The sequence below is a fragment of the Carlito syrichta genome, unplaced genomic scaffold (genome assembly GCF_000164805.1).
Source record: "Carlito syrichta isolate Samal-C Ts95f unplaced genomic scaffold, Tarsius_syrichta-2.0.1 Scaffold308202, whole genome shotgun sequence".
Classification (NCBI taxonomy): domain Eukaryota; kingdom Metazoa; phylum Chordata; class Mammalia; order Primates; family Tarsiidae; genus Carlito; species Carlito syrichta.
The window spans coordinates 253,995-280,191 of NW_007252298.1; the positions used below are offsets into that span (position 1 = coordinate 253,995).

General features: G+C 42.1%; 1 protein-coding gene across 1 annotated transcript in view; it reads left to right on the forward strand.

Moving 5' to 3' along the window:
• The window catches only part of ARHGEF28 (Rho guanine nucleotide exchange factor 28), a 130,773-nt gene that overhangs the window by 58,835 nt on the left and 45,741 nt on the right, over window positions 1–26,197 (forward strand). Inside the window, exons 14-21 of the mRNA XM_021716157.1 lie at window positions 3,103–3,350; window positions 11,916–12,038; window positions 14,285–14,402; window positions 16,064–16,318; window positions 18,205–18,281; window positions 21,448–21,626; window positions 22,588–22,679; window positions 23,817–23,999. Of these exons, the coding sequence (XP_021571832.1) occupies window positions 3,103–3,350; window positions 11,916–12,038; window positions 14,285–14,402; window positions 16,064–16,318; window positions 18,205–18,281; window positions 21,448–21,626; window positions 22,588–22,679; window positions 23,817–23,999 (1,275 nt within the window). The remainder of the gene's footprint in view (window positions 1–3,102; window positions 3,351–11,915; window positions 12,039–14,284; window positions 14,403–16,063; window positions 16,319–18,204; window positions 18,282–21,447; window positions 21,627–22,587; window positions 22,680–23,816; window positions 24,000–26,197) is intronic.

The following is a 26,197-nucleotide window of genomic DNA, read 5'->3' on the forward strand; positions in this document are numbered from 1 at the left end:
AATCTCAGTTCTACCGTTTTTGTTTTTTTGGTTTTTTTTTTTTAGTCAGAGTCTTACTCTGTCGCCCAGACTGGAGTGCAGTGGCCTCTCCCGGCCACCGCAGCCTCGACCTGCTGGGCTCCGGCGATCCTTCCACCTCAGCCTTCCGAGTAGGCGGAATTACAGGCATGCGCTACCACACCCTGCTGATTTTTTGATTTATTGTAGAGATGAGGTCTCGCTGCCCAGGCAGGTCTCAAACCGGCGGGCTCAGGCAATCCACTCACCTCAGCCTCCCAAAGACGTGGGATGACAGGCTGAGCCCCCGAGCCCGGCTCTACTATTTTCTGTATACCAGATCTCAGACAAAGTATCGAACTCACCTGGACCTCGGTTTCTCCAGCTATCAAATGGGGTAGTAATACTCAGGTTTAAAGTGTTGTTGTGAGGCTTAAATGAGGCATTGTGTGTTCCTAGTACTGAACAAATGTTCTCCCCCAACCCCCTTCAAGTACTTAGGTTTGGCCTATATGCTCGCCTATGTAAGTGTCCCAGTGAACTTTCACATGTTTTCATGTGGGATAGACAGGGGTCCTGCTATGGCCCTACGGTTTGTGTACACAGGGGTGCACCTTTCAGAGCCTGCGACACAAGCAGCTGCATCTGGGTGAGGGCAGTGTTTGACTGTGTGTCATCCTGAGTATAGAATTCAACTGTGGTGAGATTTTACCATTTCATGAAATTTGAGGTGAAATGCAATCTGGACTAGGGAAAGTTAAATTACAGAGTAGGAAAAGAAGAACCTTTAAAAAATGTCGAGTACAACGTCGATGTGAAATAGGGTCCAAGAAGATTCCCTACTTTAAAAACTCAACTGACTCTAAGCTGTATGTGGACCAACAAGCCCCTCGGTCATGAGGATGCATTCTCACCTGCGTCAAGTGATGCCTGTGCAGGTCAGATGTCGAACGTGCTTTAAAATCTGCTAAGAGCTGTATAGTACAGGTGGGAATTACTTTGGAAAGGAAGAGGCGGTCTCTTGTAGTATTTCTCAAGCAATTTATATTACACTGTCATTTTTCTTCATTTACCTTTTAATTTCATATGCTATCAAAAATAACTCATTTGGGATGTATTCTTAGTGGGTGGGCTTTGGTGTCGCAAAGACTTGTCTTCTCCGGACAAATCCTTCACCCTTTCTTCCTCGCTGTTTCTCTTTTAAAGATGAGGAAAATCATTCCTATATTGGGGGTCATAGTGAATACATGGATTAAGAGATTACATGATGATATGGGCACGTGCTTAGCACAGAGTAGGCACTAATAATTCAGAGTTAGTGGGTTCCTAATTAAAGAGATTTTTGTTTATGGTAAAGTATAAACAGAGGTATGTTTAGACTTATTTACTCTTCATGACTGACATTTTAGATTCTTACTCAAAACATGCAATACGTTTGAAAGTACTCATTAAAATTTGAAAGTACTCACCAGAACTAGTACTTCTGGTGCTCCCATAAATTGTGAGCATTCTCTCATAATGTATTAAAAAATTGAGATATTCACATGCCATAAAATTCACCCTTATAACCTAGTGGTTTTTAGTGCATTCACAAAGCTGTGCAACCATCAAGCTCTGTCTAATTTCAGAACATTTGCATCACTTCAAAAGAGCATCCTGTTCTCATTACCAATCACTCCCCATTTCCACCTTTCACCAACCTCTGACAGCCACGAACCTACTTTCTGTCCCTACAGATTTGCCTGTTTTGGACATTTTACACGGGTAGTACTATACATGGCCTTTGCGACTGGGTTCTGTCAGTTAGCGTAATGTTTTTAAGGTTCATCCTAGTTGTAATATATATAGGTACTCCATTCCTTTGTATGACTAATACTACATTTTGTTTATCTAATCATCCATGGATGGACATTTTGGGATTTTCCATTTTTTGGTTAATATGGTAACTTTATATTTAATCATTTAAGGAACTTCCAGACTGTTTTCCATGGGAACTATACCATTTTTACCTTCCCACAAGCGATGCATAAGGGTACCAGTTTCTTCACATCCTCACCAACATGTGTTTATTGTCCTTCTTTTTTAGTATAATTAGGCGAGTGTGTGTGAAGTGGTGTCACATTTTGGTTTTGATTTGCTTATCCCTAATAGCTGTCATGTGGAGCATCTTTTCCTGTGCTTATGGCCATTTGTATATCTCTTTGGAGACATGTGTTCAAATTCTTTGCCTATTTTTGAATTAGGTTGTTTAGTTATTTATTTTTAGATTGGAAAATATATTTTATTTATTTTTAATGTTGTTTATTTAGAAAGCCAATTAGAGGGGGGCAGGGAGATTTGCCTCTCCAAGGTCGGGAAGGGAGCCTAGCTAAGAAAACATGGTGACCATAGCTCAAAGACCACATGGTCTGGCAAGTGCTTAACAAAACAACAGCCTAGGTTATTTTTCTGTTGTTGTTGGGTTGAGGAGTTTAAAAAATATATATATTCTGGATACAAGCTCCTTATGAGATCCATGATTTGCAAATATTTTCTCCCACTCTGTGGATTGTCTGTTCACTTTCTACATGGTATCTTTTGATTGTGATGCATTGTTTTTCCCTGAAGAGAGTGGGATTTGGGAGACAGGTCCTGAAGTAGAAAGGACCTGTGGTGATCTGCATTGAGAAACTTTATTATATTTAGTTCAATTTAATTCACCAAATTAATTGTGCTACTCAATGCAAAAACCAAAGATAGAAAGAAAGAAAACCAGCAAACTAAGATGTATTTTACGAACATTTGGGTAGGAATGAGACCTACTTCCCAGTTAAAGGAATCTAAAGGTACTAGCTAGTTATACCATGAGAGTTTCAGATACATTCAGTTCTTATATGCTGGACTTGACTTGCATGTATCCTCTTTTACTATGAAAAATGAAATGATTTACTCTTGTAAGCTTCAATTAAATGTTTAATCAATGCTGGCTTTTATATTGGAAGAAATACTCTAGTTATACCTAGACATTTCTTCTTTTTTATTTGTGTTGCGTTACAAATTTAGGTTAGCAGGGCTCCTTGTTTTGGTGAAGCTTGTGTAAAGCATGTTTCTGCTCACACATTTCAGAGCTCATGCAGACAGAGATGCATCACATCCAGACACTTTTCATCATGTCTGAGATCTTCAGGAAAGGCATGAAGGAGGAGCTGCAGCTGGACCACAGCACCGTGGAGAAGATCTTCCCCTGTTTAGACGAGCTGCTGGAAATCCACAGGCATTTCTTCCACAGCATGAAGGAGCGAAGGCAGGACTCCTGTGCTGGCAACGACAGGAACTTTGTGATCGACCGAATTGGAGACATTCTGGTACAACAGGTAAGAAAGGTTTCATGGCCGGGCCCTCAGAAGCCTGAAGGCTGGCAGACTCTCTACAGTGTTAGAAGCCTGTGGAGAAATGGAATTGGTTTCATGATGTTGATTACCAGATACATTTGGTGGGTCTTCTTTTGTTTGGTGTTGGTTCGCGTACTGATGCCCGAGCACTCTTCAGAGCCAATGCCTGACTCCTCTGTGTGTCACGGGTCTTGACGGGACCATCCCTGGCCCTGCTGCTGCCTCCACCAGGAGCCACGGGGATGAATTTATCCCCCTATTTATGGACATTCTTCTTAGGCTTTCTGTTGTGAGGGGCTCTCTAATGACATTCGCTGTAGGCCTGTGATAGTCTCACCAATGTCACTGAGACAAATGCTGGCGCAACTTGGGAGGAGATAGGCTAATCTATGATCGTTAAGCTGTAAGTTAATTTCTGGGGGACGAAGACAAGCAAATCTCACTAAAAGAAGGCTTTTTAAAAAATGTTTTTGTACTATTATTTTTTAATACATGGTTGTGTTTTTTTTAATTTTTTAATTTTAAAGATATAGGGTACAATTTAGGATTAGGTGTACAAGCGGACATCATACAGGCAAAGTTTGGGCTTCCATCTGGTGCCCACTTTGCCTGGTTTGAGATCGGGTGCCCTTATCAATACTTTGTCCTCCCTGCCACTCTCACCCCAGTGGCATCCTGCTACTGCCCATCCCTTGCTTAAAGTGTGTGGTAATTGTTTGGGGTCAGCTAATGAGTGAGAACATATGGCACTCTGTTCTTTGTTTCTGTGATAGATCACTGAGTATGATCTGACTCTAAATCCATCCAAATTGCTGTGAAGACCATATGTTTGTCAAGAAGGCTGTTTTTAAAGGTTTGGATGTTTGAAGCATCCGTTCTAAGAATGTACTATGCCACTCTCCTAATAAAACAGCCACCACCTGCTTTTGAGGCATTGGCATTGGCCTTCTGATGTCTCTGAAGGGATTCTCCATTAGAAACATGCTAATAAAGAAGTTAGAGAACATGTACTCAGTGACTCTAATATGGCAGACACTTTTAGGGTTCTTTCATCTGTATTACCCCATTTAATTGGCACAAAAATGTGAAGTAGATATTATTTTTCCCATTGTACAGTTACAAAAGCTGAGGTGTAGAGACATCGTTGACTTTCTCAAGTTCACCCATCTCATAAGTGCAAGTGAGATTTACCTCAAAATCTGCTCTTTCATCAACACAGACGAAGAATATGATATCTTGAGACATTCATAGTGACATGCTGAAGATGCATTTATCATCATGAGACTGTGAATCCCAGCATGGCAGGGATTCATGTCTGTTTGATTATGTTGTATTCCAGTGCCTAGAACAGTGCTCGGTGTTATACATATTTATTGAATGAATGAATTGCTTAGGAAAAAAGAGCATCAGGTATTAACTTGAATGCCATGTTTTACAGTGGCCTACAGCACTTGGGAGAGTCAAGAGAATCCATTCATAATTGCTTTGGTATAGCTTTCCCTAGGTGGATGCCAAAATGCCACCTTCTCCAAGCAGATTACTTTTAAAGCCATTTCACCATGTTCACACATAGCAGTGGAGTCCAGCTGTTGGTCTGTGTGTTGAAAATGGGGAGGGGAAGTTCATTGATATAAATATGCTTCAACACAAATATTTTTAATGCACACAAATAAAGCAAGATATGTTGCTTAATGGCCACTCCTACCTGTGTAACAACATAAAAATCCACATTAGTAATAACAGTTCTTAATCAAAGAGGTACTCACTTTGTAGATTATCTTTAAAGCCCCCTGTTATGTCTTCATAATTCACCTGAAACATATGGTGCCAACTAGCAGGACCGAGTTTGACTAGAAAGTATTTTGCAAGACAGTTTGAATAAAAATATCTGAATGTATCTAAGTGATATTGAATCTGAGTGCATTCAAAAATGAAATGCAAGATTTCTTTTGTCGCTTGCTTGAGGAATTTTGTGCTTCAACCCTAGTGGCTTTGTTTCCGTAGGACTGAGGCGGGGTCTGGGGTTTGGCATTTTACATTTTAAATTTTATTTATTTAACATTTTTATTTTATTTTAGACTCGGGGAGTACATGTGCAGGTTTGTTACATGCATATATTTGTCAGTTACATTGTTTTCATTCTTAAGTTACTTTCATAGTTAACAAAAATTATGCAGCTCTGTATTTGTTCAGTTTCTATGGATAAAACCAGGGCTTAAGTAGTGAATAAGGTTTGGGAAGTTGGTGATAACACAGTGTGAGCCTGGTGGACTCTTGGACAAAGCAGGGATCTTTTGGGCAAAGGATCCTTGGTATTCAGAGAAGACAATTTAAGTCTGCTTTTGTGTTCTCGTGTTGGCCATGCACAGTGGGTATGGCAGGGAGTTCCCCAAGACTGCTTTGTTAATAAAGGTGTTTCTGGAAGGTTAAATTAGCAAAATCCTTAGCCAGTGAATGTGGGTGTGGTGCTCTGGGGGAACAAAGGAAGAGACAAGCTTTTGAAGGGTGTGTGAGAGGAGAGTTTGGGTAAATCCCACACTCTAACCATGGAGACTCCGCATGATCTGGGGGGGGGAGTGCAGGACTGGGCTGCAACAGGAAGTGTATCAGTGAGCAGTTGTGACGATGTGGAACATGATTGGTATAAAGCCGTAGATTTCCAACTTCCAAGAATTCAGGTGATTCCAAGAATCACCTGAAGCTTGTTAAAAATGAGGAATTTCAGAGCCCAGCAGGTCGAGGTTGCGGTGGCCGGGAGCAGCCACTGCACTCCAGTCTGGGCTACAGAGTGAGACTCCAACTCGAAAAAAAAAAAAAATTTGAGGAATTTTGTGCTTCAACCTTAGTGGCTTTGTTTCCGTAGGACTGAGGTGGGGTCTGGGGTTTGGCATTTTACATCTTAAATTTTATTTATTTAACAATTTTATTTTATCTTAGATTCAGGGAGTACATGTGCAGGTTTGTTACATGCCTATATTGCATATGGGTGGGGATTGGCCTTCTACTGTACCCGTTCCCCAAGTGGTGCACATTGTACCTGCTAGGTAATTTTTCAATCCTTCCCCCTTTTGCAGCCTCCAGTATCTATTATTTTCATCTTTATGTCCGGATGTATCCCTTGTTTAGCTGCCATTTATAAGAGGACATGCGATATTTGGTTTTCTGTTTCTGTGTTACTTCTCTTAGGATAATGGCGTCCAGCTCCATCAATGTTACTTCAAAGGACTTGATTTCATTCTTTTTTTATGGCTGAATAGTATCCATGGTGTGTGTGTGTGTGTGTGTGTGTGTGTGTGTGTGTGTGTGTGTGTGTGTATGTATTCTGTTAATTCTGTTGTGGTGGATACATATGTGTGTGTGTGTCTATACATGTATATACATGGCGTATATGTATATATATTCTGTTTACTCTGTCATTTTCTTATCTGCTCGCCAGCTGATGGGCACTTAGGTTGATTCTGCATCTCTGCAGTTATGAACTGTGATGCAATAAATATGTGACTGCAGGTTTTTTCTTTGTTTAATGACTCATGTTCCTTTGGGTAGATACCCATTAGTGGGACTGCTGGATCAAATGGTAGATCTACTTTTAATTCTTTGAGAAATTTCCATACTGATTTCCGTCAAGATTGTACTCAGTTACACTCCCACCAGAGTGTATAAACACTCTCTTTTCACCACATTCACACCATCATCTGTTGGTTTTCACTTTCTAATAATAGTCATTCTGATTTGTATAGGGTGGTATCCCACTGTGGTTTGCATTTGCATTTCTCTGATCATTAGTGATAACGAACATTTCTTGTGTGTTTCTTGGCCACTTGCATTTCTTCTTTTGAGAATTGTCTGTTCATGTCCTTTGCTCAGTTTTTTAAAAAAAATTTAATTCAGAGGGTACATGGGCAAGTTTGTTGCATGAGTATATTGCATGATGGTGAGGTTTGAACTTCTACTGAAGCTGTCACCCAAATAGTAATTATAATATGCAACAGGTAGTTTTTCAACCCTTGGCTTCCCTCTCACCTCCTCTTTAGGAGTTCTCATTGTCTGTTGGTTCTATTTTTATGTCCGTGTTTACCCAATGTTTAGCTTCCATTTATAAGGGAGAATATGTGGTATTTGGTTTTCTGTTTCTGTATTAATTCATTTAGGATAATGATCTCTAGCTGTATCCATGTTGCTGCAAAGGACATGATTTCATTCTTTTTTATGGTTGTATAGTATTTCATGGTATATATTAACATTTTCTTTATCTGGGGCACTCTTCTGTTGATTCCAAGTCTTTGCTTTTGTAATAGTGCTGCAATACACGTGTTTTATTTTTTGGTAGAATAACTTATTTTCCTTTAGTTATATACCCAGAAATGGTATTGCCAGGTTGAATGGTAGTTTTATTTTTTGATCTTTGAGAAATCTCCAAACTGCTTTCCACAGGGATTGAACTAATTTACATACCCACCAATAGCATATAAGTATTTCCTTTTCTCTACAACCTCGCCAACATCTGTTGGTTTTTGTCTTTTTAATAATAACCATTCTGACTGATGTGAGATGGTATCTCATGTGGTTTTGATTTGCATTTCTCTGATGATTAGCGCTGTTGAACATTTTTGATGTTTGATGCTTTGCCCAATTTTTAATGAGGTTGCTTGTTTGTTTCTTCTTGAGTTGTTTGAGTTCCTTGTAGATTCTAGATATAAGTCCTTTATTGGAGGTGTAATTTGCAAATATTTTCTCCCTTTCCATAGGTTTCTGTTCACTCTGTTAATTATTTCTTTTGCTGCGCTGAAGCTCTTTAATTAAGTCTCATTTGTCTACTTTTGTTTTTGATGCATTGGCTTCTGGCGTCTTCATCAAAAATTCTTTGCCTAGACCAATGTCCAGAAGAATTTTTCCTAGTTTTTCTCCTAGGAGTTTTATAGTGTCAGGTCTTATGTCTAAGTCTTCAATCCACTGTCACTTAATTTTTGTATATGATGAGAAATGGGTCCAGTTTCATTCTTCTGCATAGGGCTGTCCAATTTTCCCAGCACCATTTATTAAATATGATGTCCTTTCCCTTGTTTATTTCTGTCAACTTTGCTGAAGACCAGTTGCTTGTAGGTATGTGGCTTTATTTGTTCTCTGTTCTGTTCCGTGATCTGTGTGTCTGTTTTTGTACCAGTACTCTGCTATTTTAGTTATTATAGCCTTGTAGTATAATTTGAAGTCAGGCTATGTGATGCCTCCAGATTTGTTCTTTTTGCTTAGGATTGTTTTGGCTAGTCTGGCTCTATTTCAGTTCTATATGAACTTTAGGATTGCTTTTTCTAATTCTATGAAGAATTACGTTAGTATACTTTTTTTTTTTTTTTAAGATTTTTTCCCCAGTGACAACATCTTGTAAAGCTATGATAATAATACAGTATCACAGTCAGGACACTGACATTGATATGCTTGAGATACAGAATATTTCTGTGACCACAAGGATTCTTCAAGGACGCTACACTATTTCTCCCCTTCCCCTGCTTCCTCCTTAGCCCCTGGTAATCTACTAATCTGTTTTCCACTTCTATAATTCTGTCATTTCAATAATGTGAAATAAACGAAATTTCATAGTATGGTAAGTCCCCTACATATGAATGAGTTCTGTTCTAAGAGTGCATTCATTAAGCCCAATTTGTTTGTAAGTCCAACAAAGTTAGCCTAGGTACCCAACTAACACATTCAGCTAGATAATATTCTACTGTAATAGGCTCATACTTTTCACACAAAAAATATATAAAAACAAATAGTACAGTACAGTAAAGTGCACAGAAGCACAACTACTTGTAGAGGATGCACGCACGTGACAGTGTACACCAGACACATGAACTAACTTTGTGATTGGACATGTGAATGCACGTTCTCATCTTTGAAAGTTCGCAACTTGAAGGTTCATATATAGGAGACTTACTTATGTAATCTCTTTGGGGGTTGGCATTTTCGACTCATCATAGTATTCTTGAATCATCCAGATGGTTATATGTGTCAATTTTTCATTCTTTTTTATTGTTGAGTAGCATTCCATGGCATGGATGACCATAGTTTGTTTAATCATTCACTTGTAGAAGGGCATCTTGCTGTCTCCAAAATTTAGCTATTTCAAATAAACCTGCTATAAACATTCATGTTCAGATTTTTGTGCAAACCTAAGTTCTTGTTTTTCTGGATGAGTACCCAGAAATGTGATTCCAGTTTGCATAGTAGTTGTGTGTTTAGTTTTATAAGAAACACTTTCCAGAGTAGTTGTACCATTTTACATTTTACATTTCCATCAACAATATACATATAATCTAGTTTTTCTACATCTTCTGTAGCATTTGATGTTATCTGCATTTTTTAATTTTAGCTATTTTAAAAAGTATAAAGTGATATCTCATTGTGGTTCAAGTTGCACTTCCCTAATGTGCACATCGTGTCATGTGCTTACTGCCATCTGTATATCCTTTGCAGTGAAATGTCTGTTTTTGCCTTTTGATCATTGTTTTCTGAATGTTGAGTATTGAGATTTCTTTACATATCCTAGATGTTAGTTCTTGTCAGATATGTGATTAGCAAACACTTTCTCCCAATCTGTAACTTGTCTTCTCATTTTCTAATTTTGAGAAAGTCCAGATTATCAGATTTTTTTTTTCTTTCAAGGATTGTGTTATTGGTTTCAAGTTAAATAACTCTTTGTCAGCCGGGCTTGGTGGCTCAGCCTGTAATCCCGCATCTTTGGGAGGCTGAGGTGAGTGGATTGCCTGAGCCCGCGGGGTTCAAGACTCGCCTGGGCAACTTGGTGAGACCTCATCTCTACAATAAATCAAAAATTAGCCGGGCGTGGTAGCATGCGCGTGCAGTTCCAGCTATTTGGAAGGCTGAGGCAGAAGGATCACCGGCGCCCAGCAGGTCGAGGCTGCGGTGGCTGGGAGTGGCCACTGCACTCCAGTCTGGGTGACAGTGAGACTCCAATTAAAAAAAAAAAAAGAACTCTTTGTCTAGCCCTAGGTCCAAAGATTTTTCTCCTATTTTTATGTTTTACATAAAAATATGTGTATCATTTGGGCATCCTAGTTTCTTATTCTGTTCCAGTGATCTATGTGTCTTTTCATAGTCTTAATAACTGTAGTTATATAATAAATCTTGAAATTAGAGGACTGAATCTTTTAATTATCTATTCTAGTTCCTTTGCCTTTTAATGTAATTTCTAGAATAGTGTTATCTATATTTATGAAAAGCTTACTGAGATTTTGTTAAGAATTGCATTAAACCTCTGTATCAATCTGGAAAAAAATCGTTGTCCTAACTAGCTTGAGTCTTCCAGTCCATGAACATGATATAACTTTCCGCTTATTTAGAGCTTTGATTTCTTTCACCAGCATTGTCTAGTTTTCATCACACAAGTCCTTTATGTGTTTTGTTAGATTTGTACCTAAGTTGTTTTTTATTTGTTCGTTTTGTGTTTGTAAGTGGCTTAAGAATCATTTTTTGAAGCATACTAGCCCTGAATATAAATAAAACTGTAAATAAAGATGAAAAGGCCAGACGTGATGATGTAAGTTTTAAGGACTTTCCAAAAAGGCTGGATGGGTTCTGGTTTCTGTTGCAGTGCTCTTCAACCTGGACATGTGCATGTAAAGCTATAATGTAAGGCTGTCCTAAGTCTAAGAAAATCATCCAGCTAGTTCTCTTCACACCCTCTTATGATTCTAAGTTGATTCCTATGTATATTTTTCTTCAAATAGTTTTCTTTTCTTTTTTCCTCTTCTAATTTTATTTTAAAATTGTGGGCTACAATCCAGGGTTAGGCATACAAATGTTCATTATGCAGGCACCCTTGTTGATGAGGTGTGTCCCCACTTCCCCAGGCAGGTATCTACTACTGTCAATTCCACCTCTCCACCCCCCCCACCCATGGTTTCCCGCTGTTGTCAATCTTTTTCCTACAGTATTGGGTCACAAATAATTTTCTACAGGTCAGGCTTATAACATCCAGCCCCACGTCTCCTTCTCTTCATTAGTTAATAAATTCATACTTTGGCTATTTGCCATTCTCTTTCACCGTGGCTAATGATAGCTGCTTTTGATCCACTAGGAACGTGTGAACAAAAATCATATTCCCTACTTAGGACTGAGTTCATGGACATGGTCAGTAGCCCGTGTCAAGGCCAAGCGGTGATTTCTTTGAGAGGCCAGATCTTCCTGCGGGCCCCCAAATGTTGCCACAAACAAAACCACAAAGTGAAAGGATACAGTGGCACAGAAGCTGAAAAAGAAGAACAGAAGACATCAGATGTTCTTCATTTGACTGTTTGATAATTGGATTCGTTCACCATACTATAATCACATTAGTTTGGCCCTTACCACTTACCAACTTCCTTTTACTTCAGCTTTTAAAGTGTCTGGGGAAGAGAAGTGATTGTGTTCAGAAATTTCATATTGATTTGCAAGGGATGTTTTGAAATATGTAACAATTTCATGATCTTTACTGTGTCTAGAACTTACCAAATTTATAAGCCACGACTGAAATGTTATTCTCCTCAGTTTTCAGAAGAAAATGCAAGTAAAATGAAGAAAATATATGGAGAATTCTGTAGCCATCACAAAGAAGCTGTTAACCTCTTTAAAGAACTCCAACAGAATAAAAAGTTTCAGAATTTTATTAAGGCAAGTATTTTAAAACTTTATTACAAAGTGATAAACCAGTATGGATACATAGTTAATACCTGTTTCTCACATGATTTAAACAAGTTTCATATCTCAGTGCCACTTTTCATAGGAAGAAGAAGGAAGTGGTAGGTTTACGGCAGAGATGGAGAGTTTCTTTCTCTGTGTTGATAAAATATTGCTCCCAAACCATTTCCTTTTTTTTTTTTTTTTAGAATGGAAAATGTAGTTTATTTTAAAAGTAGATGTAATTGCCTGGGCCCGCAGGTTCGAGACCCGCCTGGGCAGCAAGACCTCATCTCTACAATAAATCAAAAATGAGCCGGGCGTGGCAGCGCACGCCTGTAATTCCGGCTACTCGGAAGGCTGAGGCGGAAGGATCGCCGGAGCCCAGCAGGTCGAGGCTGCGGTGGCCGGGAGCGGCCACTGCATTCCAGTCTGGGTGACAGAGTGAGACTCCAACTCAAAAAAAAAAAAAAAAGGAGATGCAAAGAGAGAGAAAAAAGGAGGATCCGCCTCCCCCAAATTGCAGAGGGGCCCAGAGCTTAAAGAGAAGCACAGCCCAACCATAGCTCAATGGAAGCATGACCGGGCCAGAGCTTAGCAAAAGTAATGGCCATCGTTTCCTTGTGTATCATAGATTTGTGAGGTTGTGCCTTCCAAACTTCTGAGAATTTTTGTAATATACTAGGAACTGTTTCATGCCCCGACAAGTTATATATCAGAAAAACCAAAGTAAAAATAAATACGGAATCCTCCCCACTTCCACTGAATTCGTTTGAAGCAAATCCATGACATCATATGACTTCATCTGTAATATGTATCTCTAAACAACATATCTTTAAAAATTATAGTGCCATTGTTGCACAAATTAGTTAGTAGTATATTTTGATATCTTCACATTTCACTGATTATTTTATAAAATAGATTAGATTGTTTAAATCAAGATCTGACCAAGGTTCACATGTTGTGTATGGTTATACCTTTTAAATCTCTCTTAATTTGAATAGTCTCCCTGATTTTTGTTCCCCTTCCAACTTATTTGTTGAAGAAATTTGTCCTATAAAGTTTCCTGGATTCTAAATTTTTTTTTTCTTGTGTTTTTGAGTTGGAGTCTCACTCTGTCACCCAGGGAGTGCAGTGGCCCCTCCCAGCCACTGCAGCCTCTACCTGCTTGACTCCGGCAATCCTTCTGCCTCAGCCTTCCAGGTAGCTGGAACTACAGGCGCGCGCTACCATGCCCGGCTAGTTTTTTTTAATTTATTGTAGAGACAAGGTCTTGCCAAGTTGCCCAGGTGGGTTTCGAACCCGCGGGCTCGGCAATCCACTTGCCTCGGCCTCCCAAAGTGCTGGGATTGCAGGCTGAGCCACTGAGCCTGACCAGATTCTAAATTTTTATCTACCATTTTAAAAATGCTACCAAATTCTTTTCCCTCCCCCCCCATATCAGTATGTATTGAGTACTTGAAAACTTACAGAGCACTTTGAGATTTTTAGGAAAAAATTGCCCTGAGTGTGGAACTTTAAGTGTTATAATAAAAAATAGTAAATGTGAAGGAAGACCTATTCTAAAACAAATTGTAAACTCGTGTTCAAAATCTGCGATTGGCCAGGCTTGGTGGCTCAGCCTGTGATACCAGCACTTCGGGAGGTTCAGGCAAGTGAATTGCCTGTGCCTGTGAGTTTCAGACCGACCAGCCTGGGCAACTTGGCGAGACCTTGTTGCTGCAACAAATCAAAAATTAGCTGTGGTGTAGTTCCAGCGTGCACCTGTAGTTCCAGCTACTTGGAAGGCTGAGGCAGAAGGATTGCTGGAGCCCAGCAGGTTGATGCTGGAGTGACCCTGAGTGTGCCACTGCACTCCAGCCTGGGCAACAGAGTGAGACTCCAACTAAAAAAAAAAAAAAAAAAAAAAAAATCTGTGATTTCTGATTATTTTTCAAAAACTTTTACTACTCATGAATCCTGACACCTTAAGTATTGGAGCTTGCTCACTTTTGGAATTAACTACAAATACATCAGAGTAATTTGAAACTCCTTGAAATCTTGGAGAGTTGGAGCATTGAAACTTATGACAAAGTATACAATTTAGTGACAATGCATCCTTTCAATTAATGATGATGAATCATTTGTTAAGTCTGAATAAAATTGTACTGTTGCAGATTCATTATAGTGTGAAATTCACACATAAAAAGTAAAGCAGGTAGAACGTGTGTATATAAAAATGTGCATATGTGTATTTTAAGCTCCGAAATAGTAATCTTCTTGCTCGACGTCGAGGAATTCCAGAATGCATTCTGTTGGTCACTCAGCGCATCACAAAATACCCTGTTTTGGTGGAAAGGATTTTGCAGTACACAAAGGGTGAGTGAGACTTGCGAGGCAAACACTCGCCTTTCTTATTAGTTTTCGACATGGCTGAGGTGTCTTGGACAGCTATGCATGTTTGTGGCCTCTGATTCACAAAGATTCTCATTGTGGGGAAACAGTTAAAGCTCACAGTTCGGATTCATGACGAGAAAGTGTCTTTTATAACATGGCTTGACTGATAGTCCCAATTCTTCCAAGTAGCCCCAAACCAAGCTTCTTCGTACTTTGACCCTGCCTTTCTCCTCTATGCTTTCGTCATGTCTGGACATTCTTACTTCCTCCTCTTCCTCATCCTCCTGTTACTTTCACAGAAATCCGACGAAACGTGATGCTATTGATTCTATCACCAAATGTCAACTCTCCCAAGCAGTAAGTTATTATATTTAGAAGGATTGCATGGAGGGGCTGTTTTTTACCCTGTCAGTTCATTAAGTTCCAGGGAGTAACATCTAGGCATCTTTGAAGAGGATGTTAACGCACATAGCTGGACTGTAAGCTCCTTGTTGGGTCTGTACAACCTGTGTGTGTTTGATTCTCAGCTGGAGCTTCAGTGTCTAATGTCATGACTGGTGTAGCATAGGCTATCAGTAAGTAAAAACGTATCGGTGCAATGAATGAATGCATCACATTGTCTCATCCTCAAGCTAGTGTATTTATCTTGAAATTATTATTAGGGTGACAACATGTTGTGCTAACAAGGACTTGGGTTGGGAATTGTGTGAATTTGCATTGCTGTGGTATATACTTGGCTCTGCCGTTCGTTCATGGATCAGTTAACTGACTGAGCCTCAGTTATCTCCACTACAAAATGACCTCCTGAAACTTTACCTTCCAGTTCTAGCCACCTCAATAAACATTGGCTAGGTGGTCTTTATTACCAAATACGGAAAATGGCTAAATTCACTCCTATCTGGAGTTTCAGGGGCTGTTCCAGAAATACCTCCACTGTATTTTCTTAAGATAATCTAGAAGTAAGAGCAGGTGGCCAGTGTTTTAAAGGATAACAACTGAAACCACTGATTATTTGCTCTTGGCACGAGCATGGCTGATGTACCCATTAGGCACAATGCCCAGGTCCTGTGAAAATATTTCAATTTCTTTTACCATCAGAAGAAAAAAAAAAATTTTAGGTCATATAAAATGGGTTAGTTATAATAATATATTCATACTTATGCCAATGCAGTTATGAAATACAATTGTGAAGGTTATTTTAATGAATATTATTTTGAAGACAGTTTTGAATATTATTTTAACATCATTGCATATTATTTTAATATTATTGAATATTATGTTAATAAGTCTGTGGCCCATTCAAGTCCCCCTGTGGCTCCATTTCTGAGAGGATGCTGGCTGGTCCCCATATCCCCGCTCTGGAGGGAAGGTCAGACCCATCCTTAGAACTCAGACCTCTTCAGCATGTCAGCTGAAGCACATTTAATAATGCAAATATTTTCTAATCCAGTATTTTAACTTTTGGGGGATTGAGGTACAGAGTGATAGAACAGTATTTGAATTTGATCTAACATTCCTCTTATGGGATTTTTGTTATTTGTATGATACATTTAACTATATTTAAAAACTAAAGAGGGGAAAAGCATTCTTCCTTAGCACTCCGACTTATTGTGTAATGTTCTTTGTTTCTTTTCCCCCTGCAGAAAGTACTGAAGAGCACAAAGACTTATGCAAAGCTCTTTGCTTGATTAAAGACATGATTGCAACAGTGGATTTGAAAGTCAACGAGTATGAAAAAAACCAAAAATGGCTTGAGATCCTGAATAAGATTGAAAACAAAACGTATACGAAACTCAAAAATGGTCATGTGTTTAGGAAGCAGGCACTGATAAGTCAAGAGAGGACTCTCGTGTATGATGGCCTTGTTTACTGGAAAACGGCTACAGGGCGTTTCAAAGGTACGGTGGCTCTACCTGACTCATCTCTCCTTCTTTCATTTATGTTCGACTCTTTCTCCTTCTTTCATTCAGCAAAGGACAGAGGTTCAAGAGAAAAAGAATTCAGAATTTCAGGTGCACACACACAAACCCCAGGTCAGTTGAGAGATCAAGCTGTGAATTTCAAAAGGCAAATGTGGCCAAGGATCAAAATCTTTGGTGGTAGTTTGCTGCCCCGAGCTAAAAACCTTTATACATGTTTTATGAATATGCAAGTTTGTGATGTCTAAAATCAAAGGAACGGAGGGTTCTGCTCATCGTTGGCATGGAAAAATTATTCTGGCAAATGTGGTGTGTTGAAAGCAAGGCAGTACACCTACACACCCGGGGTCTGTTGCATGCCAAGCCAGCCCTGGGCTGTCAGACCGTGGAGGGGAGAAGTGAAGTGAACTCTGAACGCCATCTGTGTTCCTGAGTGATAGATTGCGTCCACATACATGCTAATACTGGCATAAGCTCTTCCTCAATGCTACTGTTGACGATAGGCATGAACTTGACTCTGTTGATCTGGTTAGCTTCAAGAACAGTTTATTCCAATTCTTAAGGACTGATTACTTCGCGACCCAGGCTTTCTCACTCTGGCCACACAGTAGAATCATCTGGAGCTTAAAAAATTACTGATGCTCAAGTCTCTTCTCAGAGATTCTGATTTTATTGGTGTAAGGATGAAGCCCAATCGCATGCCTCACGGATGTCTGAAAGCCCTCCAGGTGAATCTACTGTGCAGCCAGGGCTAAGAAACACTTTTTTCATCCCGTGCCTTTGGGAGGCTGAGGTGAGTGGATTGCCTGAGCCCGCGGGTTCAAGATCCACCTGGGCAACTTGGCGAGACCTCATCTCTACAATAAATCAAAAAAATTAGCTGGGTGTGGTAGCGCGCGCCTGTAGTTCCAGCTACTTGGTAGGCTGAGGCAGAAGGATCGCCGGAGCCCAGCGGGTCGAGACTACGGTAGCCAGGAGTGGCCACTGCACTCCAGTCTGGGCGACAGTGAGACTCCAACTCAAGGGGGGAAAAAAAACGAAACGCTTTTTCCAACACTCTGTCTTATTAACTTCTGTAGGTGAGCAGTGACAGGAAGAGGCAGCTAAATTCCAGTTACTCAGAGATTATTACCAATTGGAGGAAGATCAAGTTTCAGCAGAGGTTGCAACTAATGTCTGAAATGGGATTTGTTGATCTGTGACTTGCAATATTGTACTGAAGAAATATTAACCACAATCTATAGATTCTGTTGCTTTGTCATTTGCTCTTTATCCATTTAGTAGATCAGTTTGGTAACTTTGTGTTAGAATGTTTAGTGTTGTTGTGAAGGTAAGTTCTTGTGACCAATTTCCACATGAAGATCCTTAAACCTTAGTCAGATGTGGATGAAACAAAATGGCAGGTTTGCAGGTATAATTTGAGGCAGAAGCCACCCTCTTACCTTTTTAATAAGGCACTTTTCCCCCCTAAAGGTAAGGACTTGTTCTATCCTATTAGTACTTCCTTTTTTATTAGATATTTTCCTTCTGGTTTGAAAGCTACTGCATTAAATTTTGCTGGAGATTTTGCTGTGCTTTTGGTTACACACACAAACATGCACACATAAACACAGCTTTTGACTGTTATCTATAGCACATATCTTCTTTTTTTTTTTTGAAAGCAGGATTTATTGAGAGGACAGAAAAGCTCCCACTGTGGGAGGGGACCCAAGGGGGTTGCCCTATAGCGCATATCTTTAGCTATCATAATACAAGTATTTTTATAAAAGTTTCATAATTAGGCTAAAGATTAGTCTTCTTGTTTTTATTAAATTTATTTATACTGTGGTTTGCTTTGTTAATACTAGAATTTTTTTTCTTTGAAGATATCCTAGCTCTACTTCTAACTGATGTGCTGCTCTTTTTACAAGAAAAAGACCAGAAATACATCTTTGCAGCCGTTGTAAGTATATGACCATGTGATGCGTTTTAAAAATAGGCTCAATCACACACTTCCTTGAAAAATGCCTGAAATTCCTAGTGAGATAAAATGGCCACAGGCAAGTATATGCCCCTGTTATCTTCCCATAATTATTTGTAATTGCAGTGTTTAGTCACAAGCATCTCATTGGGTTGAATTAGTGTGATACGTGTTCATTGATCTCAACCAGGGCTGATAATTGGCTGGTTCAGTAGTTTAACCAATGGTGAAAATACTGAAGTACTTTGGTACTGGTGGGTGAATAGGCCCTACCCTGAGCCCCCCAGATTTCCCCTTGCCATGCCATCTTGGTCTTTCCCCCCAGGCTTCCACCACCCATAGCACCAGATCCTGTTCCCTCAGACCCAGCACCTAAAATATTCATGAGCACAAGGGCGGGATTAGCAGATGCTGAACACTGTCGCGGTGGGTTGGGAGGCTATGCAGCGATACGCTGGGTACCATGACCACTATGGTGGGTGGAGAGAGAGCCCACTCGAAGCCCACACTTCACCTGCATGCAACTTATGTAGTGAACTCACCCATGTACCCCACCACTGTAATACAGTACAGTGCAACGCAACACAATATAATGCATGTAACGTTCGTGCTGGGCACAGTGGACCTCTTCCAGCACCATGCACCCTCCATTCCCCTTGCCCTTGCTGTCCACTTGCTAACCCCATGCCTGACCACCAGAGTGGTCCTTCCACCACACGAGAAGATCATTCTAGTAGCTCAAGTTTAAAGATTCTTTATTACTTTTGCTATAATGGCTGCTAATGACTAAGGGTGTTTATGTAACACTCACCTTGTTGGTATATTAGTTTACTCTCATTGCCAACACATAATCAGACGAGTACTAAAACCAGCGTTTTGCAACAATTTTTACACAGCATCTACATGCTCTCAAATAACTTAGGGAAGGAAGATGTCACCAATGCACTCCTTGTTTGCGTCATAGGGCATCAGGCCCCGTCAGAGGAAAGAATCCAAGACACAATACCAGTGTGGACAGGGTGATGGTGTCTCTCTAAAGTGCCGGTGTTTGTCATCCACTGAATAATAGGATATTTGGGTACTATTAGCAGATATGATTAACTCCAGCGGACTTGGGCAAATTCAAGTTTACCGAAGTCTCTGTTGTTGTTCAAAGAAAGCAAAAAGGCCCGTCTGCCCAGGCGTGGGTTTCTGGGTGAACTTGAACAGGGTTGGTAACAAGGAGGACACAGAGTGGAGGGACTGTGGTGACAATGAGCACATACTCTGTCTCAGAGTGGGCAGGGCTTCCTCAGCTGTAGCCAGTTTTTTTAAGTAAAAATACGGGCCCAGAATTGCCCATCCTCTGCCTTTCCTAAGAACCCAGAAATCTAGAGTTTTCAGAAAAGTGAAATCCCTCCGTTTTTAAATGTTGAGAACTTATTTTAAAAACCATCAGATCGACACCTGTCTCCAAAGGAAACAAGTGACTTCTGTTTCTAGATTTAGTTGAATTTTGGTTTTCCTCCAGTGTTTGCGTGTGATTCCTATGAATACTGAGGGACATGTCCCTGGCACCCCCAGTCTGATGATCATTCAGTGAATGCTACTTTCTACCCATGGACCTATTCTTTTCCCTGGAAGGATCTTACTCGGCTACCTCTCCTGCCCTCAACCCTGCTAACTCACTGGTTCAGATCATTTCACTCTTGCTCAAGTCTAGGCAACTCAGACCTACGCTGCCTTTTTATACGGGCCCTGCTTGCTTTGTAAGGTGAGGAAGCTAAAACTAGTCATTGAATCAAGGAAAGCAAACAAGGTCTTGGAAAGTAGATCTATACTAGAAGAGAGGATTTCCCCAGTGCTCAGAGAATCTCCCTGGTCAGAGTGGGCAGTATTCAAACCACCCTGCCACGGAGCTGCTGTTGCTTCCGTTTGCAGAGGCAGAGCACGGGACTAGGTAGAACAGTCGTCGTGCCTCATCGTGTATTTTTCCTCGTGCTCCTCTAAGAAGAGTGGGGTGAGGAGGTCCTCTGGGGCCAATGTCAGATGTGGCCAAGCTCTATAGTGCTGGGAAAGCCAACAAGCCAACACCAAGGAGTCAGCAGGACGGGGAGAGTTGCATGTTCTGGTTAAAGGCGTCACTCAGTCCATGACAGAGAAGCCAAACCACAAGCTGCAACCAACTCTGTAAACAGCGGTGGGAGCCACAAGCCAAAAAAGATTCTTTATATTATTGTCCCTCAAACTGTTCATCCCGAAGGCATTCTTTCTACCATTCTTACAACTCTAGCTACATCCCAGTGTCTTGTCCACCCTTGAATTCCCAGGTCTTAGAAAGGGACATTGGATGATCACAGTAGATGTTGGTAGGAGAGATGGTTTCATCATGGCTTAGATGACATAGCCAAATTCTAGATTTTCTCCCCATTCTCCTCTGGTGGATCCTCTGTTCCATTTGGGTAAACTAGTTCTACCAACATTGATGGAGAGCCTACTCTTTGCAAGGCTGTGTGTTAGGCGTATGAAGGTGAATGAGACCCGTTCCTACCCATGAAGGGCTCCTCGGGTGGGTGAGAAGAGGCATTTACAGATAGAGCCGTGGAAGTTCCATGGCCATGATCCACACGACAACAGCAGAAAAGGCTGGGTGTGTCCAGGAATTGGAAGGTCTTGCCTCCTCCTCCTCCTCCTCCTCTCATTTCTGCGGTCCCCCCCTTTGGGTTTCTGGGCTTCTGTCCCATGACTTTATTGAAAGGATATTACCATTAACTATCAAGGTCAACGGACTCTTTGGGTCCTTCATCTTCCTGAATCTCTGTGATGTTTGATACGCTGTTTTCTATCCCACGCCCGGCTAGAAAAATTCCTCCTCCCCTTGGTTGCGACATTTTTATTTTTATTTTTTTCCTTTCTGATCTGTCTTTTCAAAAGTTACCCTTGCGAACCACCGGTTCTTAAGGACGAACATTCTCCTAAATTCTCTGTTTTCCTCCTCCCCTCCTTGTCCTCCCCATTGGAGATCTTACCAACTTACGCAGCTCCTCTGAAAAGGTCAGAAGTGAGAAAAGGTGTACCCAGTCCTGTTGCTTTCTTTAGCTCGTGTTTTCCGAGAGCCGAATTCTAGATAGGATGTGGTTTCATCTGCACACCATCTGATTTTATGCAGGACCAGAAGCCGTCCGTTATTTCCCTTCAGAAGCTTATTGCTAGAGAAGTTGCTAACGAGGAGAGGGGAATGTTTCTGATCAGCGCTTCGTCTGCTGGTCCGGAGATGTATGAAATTCACACCAGTTCCAAGGAGGAACGAAACAACTGGATGAGACAGATCCAGCTGGCAGTAGAAAGGTAATATTTCCTTCTGTCCATGATCTGTGGAGCAAACTTGTTCCATCAGGGAAAACATTCTAACCGTGTCTCCTCTGCATGGACTCTGCGACTCTGCCAGAATGGTCTGCTCCCTGCCCCCCGCGCCCGCCTGTGACAGCCCTCCAACTGAAGCTCTGTCCTCCCCTCCTCCCCGCATGTAATGCCCGCTCCTCCCTCTGCCTATGTCCCCGGGGGCTGCGATGCAGCTCTGGCCTTCCCTCCTTCCTGAGGACCTCTTCCGTGGGTGATCTCGTCCTTACCTGGAATCCTTTAGCACCTGCTCACTACACGTTTACTTGGTGCTTGTCCTGTGCTGTCTTATGGTTCTTATCCTCTTATTGTATATTTGTGTGTGTTTGTTCAATTAGATTGGAAGCTCCTGAAGGGCAGGGGCCACATCTTATGTTTCTCTGTGTGCCGAGTACTGAGGAATCATTAAAAAGACGTTTCTAAACTGGTGGATCTAAGTGTTCTAAGTTCATTTATTCCTCATTACTTGTGCAAAACAGTTTTTATAGATGGGGGCCCGAGGGTGGGAGTGATCATTCTTAACAGTAACTGTTTGGTTAAATATAGACGTTATACGAAACTCCCCCACCTCCCTCACACCCCATCCACTCTGGCACCCCACCTCCATCCCTCCCAACCCTTCTGCTCTGTTGGTATTGCAGGGTATGTGAGTGTGAGAGTGTGTGTTGTGTTTGGTGGAACAGATGAGTCATCCTACACTGCTGACTTCGAGAAGCACGTTATGCTATGCAAGAGCCTTCATCTCCTCGAGAAGGCTGAGTCTCTTGGCCAAGGGACATGATGCATTCCCTTTATGCTGAATTGTCCTCCTTGATGAATAAGTCTACGGCCAAGTTCCTGTGTTTTTCTAATGAACCCACCGATACCTGGACTTAGTTTCAGTTGTGTCTCTTGACTATTGTCTTTCAAGTTGCCCAGAAGAAGAAGGGGGACGGACGAGTGAATCCGATGAAGAGAGGAGGAAGGCTGAAGCCAGAGTGGCCAAAATTCAGCAATGTCAAGGTATGGGCCAGGTTCCTTCTGGCTTCCTGGTCATGGTGTTCATGGGTATTGGGGAAGCCCCAGTGTCGAGAATGGAAGGTTATGACCGCACGACTCATTCTGTGCACCTGAGTTGCCCACATCTTAAAAAAAAAAAATTGCACTAAGAATGTTCGCCTAAGATGACATTCTCTTCCCTTCCATCTTGGTGATTAACATAGATATAAATATGCACATAACATATGTGAAACAATAATTGTGGGTAGAGGGTGCAGATGGTGGTGCAATTGGAATTATTGTCTGATGGTTTAATTTTAGGTCTCAGCAGTGTGATGCCATAGTTCTTTGACTTTGGACAGAGATCCCAATAGGTCTGGTTCTCAGTTTCCAGATCTGTGAAGTAAGGATATTAGACTAGCTCAGTGATTCTCAATTCTGGCATCCGAATCACTTGACATCAGAATCACTTGGGGAGGTCTTTGAACATACTGGTGCCTGGGCCCCACCTGCCACCAATTAAATTCGAGTGTGTGTCAGATGAGATGGACGTTTTGGGGCTTTAAACTCTCCAGGTGATTTGGTGGTACAGCGGGGATGGGGAATTCCTGGATTTGATGCTAGTTAAGTTTCCTTTGAGCCTTAAGAGTGCTGTAACATATTGAAATCTGAGGGATATGAAAAGATGGGCAAAGACATGGGATGTTTAGAAACAAAAACATCAACCGGTGTTTTGACCAAAACTGGCTGAAGCCTGAGTAGTCTCAGGCCTGTGGGTTGTTTTCCCTGTGGGTATGCACTCATCACGGACAGAGCCGCCTTAATTTCATTCCTGAGCTTCATGTTTAGTCTTAATAGAAAACAGGCTGAGTAAACAAAGAATAGCTTTGCAAGTTTTCTGGAATTAGGGGAATGGGAGAGGGACCTTATTTACAAAAAGACAATGGGAGCTGAGAGCCGCTTGCTGGAGGCCACATGCAGAAGTGAAACAATCGGGATTTGAACCAGAACCATGGACTGTCCCACCCGGCCACCTGGGCTTTGCCTTTCAGATCATATAGCTTGCAAATGAGCAACCTCTTCGTCTTGTAACTCGGAATTTCACATCAGTAGTTGTATTCATGTTCCTGACAACCTCCTATAGTAAATACTATTTTACAGAAATACTCAGTAGCCAAGACCAACAGATTTGCACGTATCTGGAAGAGAAGCTGCATATCTATGCTGAGCTTGGAGAGCTAAGTGGATTTGAAGATGTCCACCTAGAGCCCCACCTCCTCATTAAACCAGATCCAGGGGAGCCTCCCCAGGCAGCCTCGTTACTGGCAGCAGCCCTGAAAGAAGGTGAGTTGCTTTGATAAGGATTTGGGTTGGCACATTCAGAAAACGTTTATGAACACCTGCCGTGTGCCATGCACGGTGATCTTGGTGCTGAGGGTATAGCAGAACAAGGCAAAGTCCTTTCTCTCCTGGAACTTACATTCTAGGAACAGCGAAATATGAAGAAATAGATTTGTCAGGTTGTATCAAGTGTTAGGAATACAAGTAAGCCAGGAAAGAGAGATGGAGAGGGAGGGGACAGCGCTATTTTTAGATAGGGTAGCCAGGGAGGGCCTCCGTCACAAGACATGGAAGCAGACACGTGAGAAGTGAGAGAGCCAAGTGACATCTGGAGGGAGAGAGTTCCAGACGGAGGGAAGAGTGGACACGAACGTCCCAAGGCAGGTAAGTGTCGGGCTTGTTGGAGGAACAGCAGGGAGGACAGTGAGGGAGAATGCAGTGAGGGCTGGGTGGGCCGTGCAGGAGACGTGTCCAGAGTTAACTAGGCCCCCAACTGCATGGATTGAGGGAAGGACTTGGGATTTCAGCCTGAATGGGGTGGGAAGCATTACAGGGTTTTGGGTGGAGGACTGACTTCCTTTGTGGTTCGAAGGAAGCTCTGAGCGCTGTGTGGAGAACAGACTGAAGCAGCATGTCGGTGACGGCAGTGGGAAGGGGTCACGGAAGTAGGTGGAGGGCAAAGCCAGGAGAGACAAGAAGTCAGGGGCTGGGAGCCAGGGCGGGGGAAGGGCCAAGCGTGTAGGACTGGCGCTGCTGAGCATTTTGATTGGGCTCGCCCTGGAAGGACTGGAGAGCTTGTGCTCGGTGCCGAGTCGTTTTGGGATTGCAGGCGGGTGGGGGCCGGTCTGTAGGGGGAGGCCACCAGGAGGGGTAGTGAGTGGTAGGGTCTGAGGGCGGGGGCTGCAAGGAAGAAGGGAGTTTAAGGGCGGGACGGGGACTATGGCCTGGATGTGACACCAGAGACGAAAGGCTTGGGAGGTGAAACCGCCACCACTGAGGGAGTAGCAGGGAATGCCGTCGCTCGGAAGGAGGGGTGGCGAGTGACAGACTCCACACGTCCCACCGCCTGTGTCATAAATGTAGTTTTTTGGGAATCCAGCCACATTTACTTGTTTTGTGTTGTCTGTTGGCTGCCTTTTCCTGCAGTGGCAGAGATGAACAGTTTTGACAGAGAACTGGAGGAAAGGGAGGTCTTGAGGTGGGTTTAGAGGTCGTCCGAAGCAGGGCTTCCTGACGGAATCATTTGTGCGTCCGTTCTTCAGATACTCACTGGGCCTCGACCCTGTGCTCCAGAAAGTCACACAGAAGTAGGGTGAATGGGTGAGGAGGCGGTGAAGGCTTTGCTTTAGAGAGGTCAGTGAAGGTCTGAGGAGGGGATTTTTTGAGACGAGGATTGAGAGAGGAGAAGCAGCCAGGTGTCCCCAGAGCCATTCGTGGGCAGAGAAGGCCCTGAGACCGCAGTGAGCCTGGCATGTTCAGGAACGGAAGTTGGCCAGTGTGGTAGCAGTCAGGGGAGACTACCACGAGTGGAGGTGATGTGGGCTGGCAGGCTGGGATCAGGTCATGGTAGGCCATGGCTTTAAAAAAAAAAAAAAGAGGCCGGGCTCGGTGGCTCAGCCTATAATCCCAGCACTTTGGGAGCCCAAGGCAAGTGAATCGCCTGAGCCCATGGGTTCAAGGCCAGCCTGGACAGCTTGGCAAGACCTTGTCTCTACAATAAATCAAAAATTAGCCAGGCCTGGTAGCATGCACCTGTATTTCTAGTTACTTGGAAGGCTGAGGCGGAAGGATCGCCTGAGCCCAGCAGGTCGACGCCAGGGTGGCTGTGAGTATGCCACTGCACTCCAGCCTAGGCGACAGAGTGAGACTCTAACTCAAAAAAAAAAAAAAAGAGTGTTATTCCAAATATGATGGAAAGTCACAGGAAGCTTTTAATCATGGGTTATCTTGATCTTATTTGTGTCTTTATAAGAACAATGGCTGCTGAATGGAGACCGGAAGGAGATGAGTGTGCCTGGAGACCCTTTCGAAAGCAGCCTTAGAAGCTGAGAGGAGAGATGTTGGTGGCCTGGTGTAGACCAGGGCTACTGACAATGGGAGTAAAGAAAATTGGACAGATTCAAGATATGTTTTAGAAATAAAACCAAAAGTGCTTTCAAGTAGGTGGACTAAAACCAGTGACCCCCCCTTGTGATCCTGGT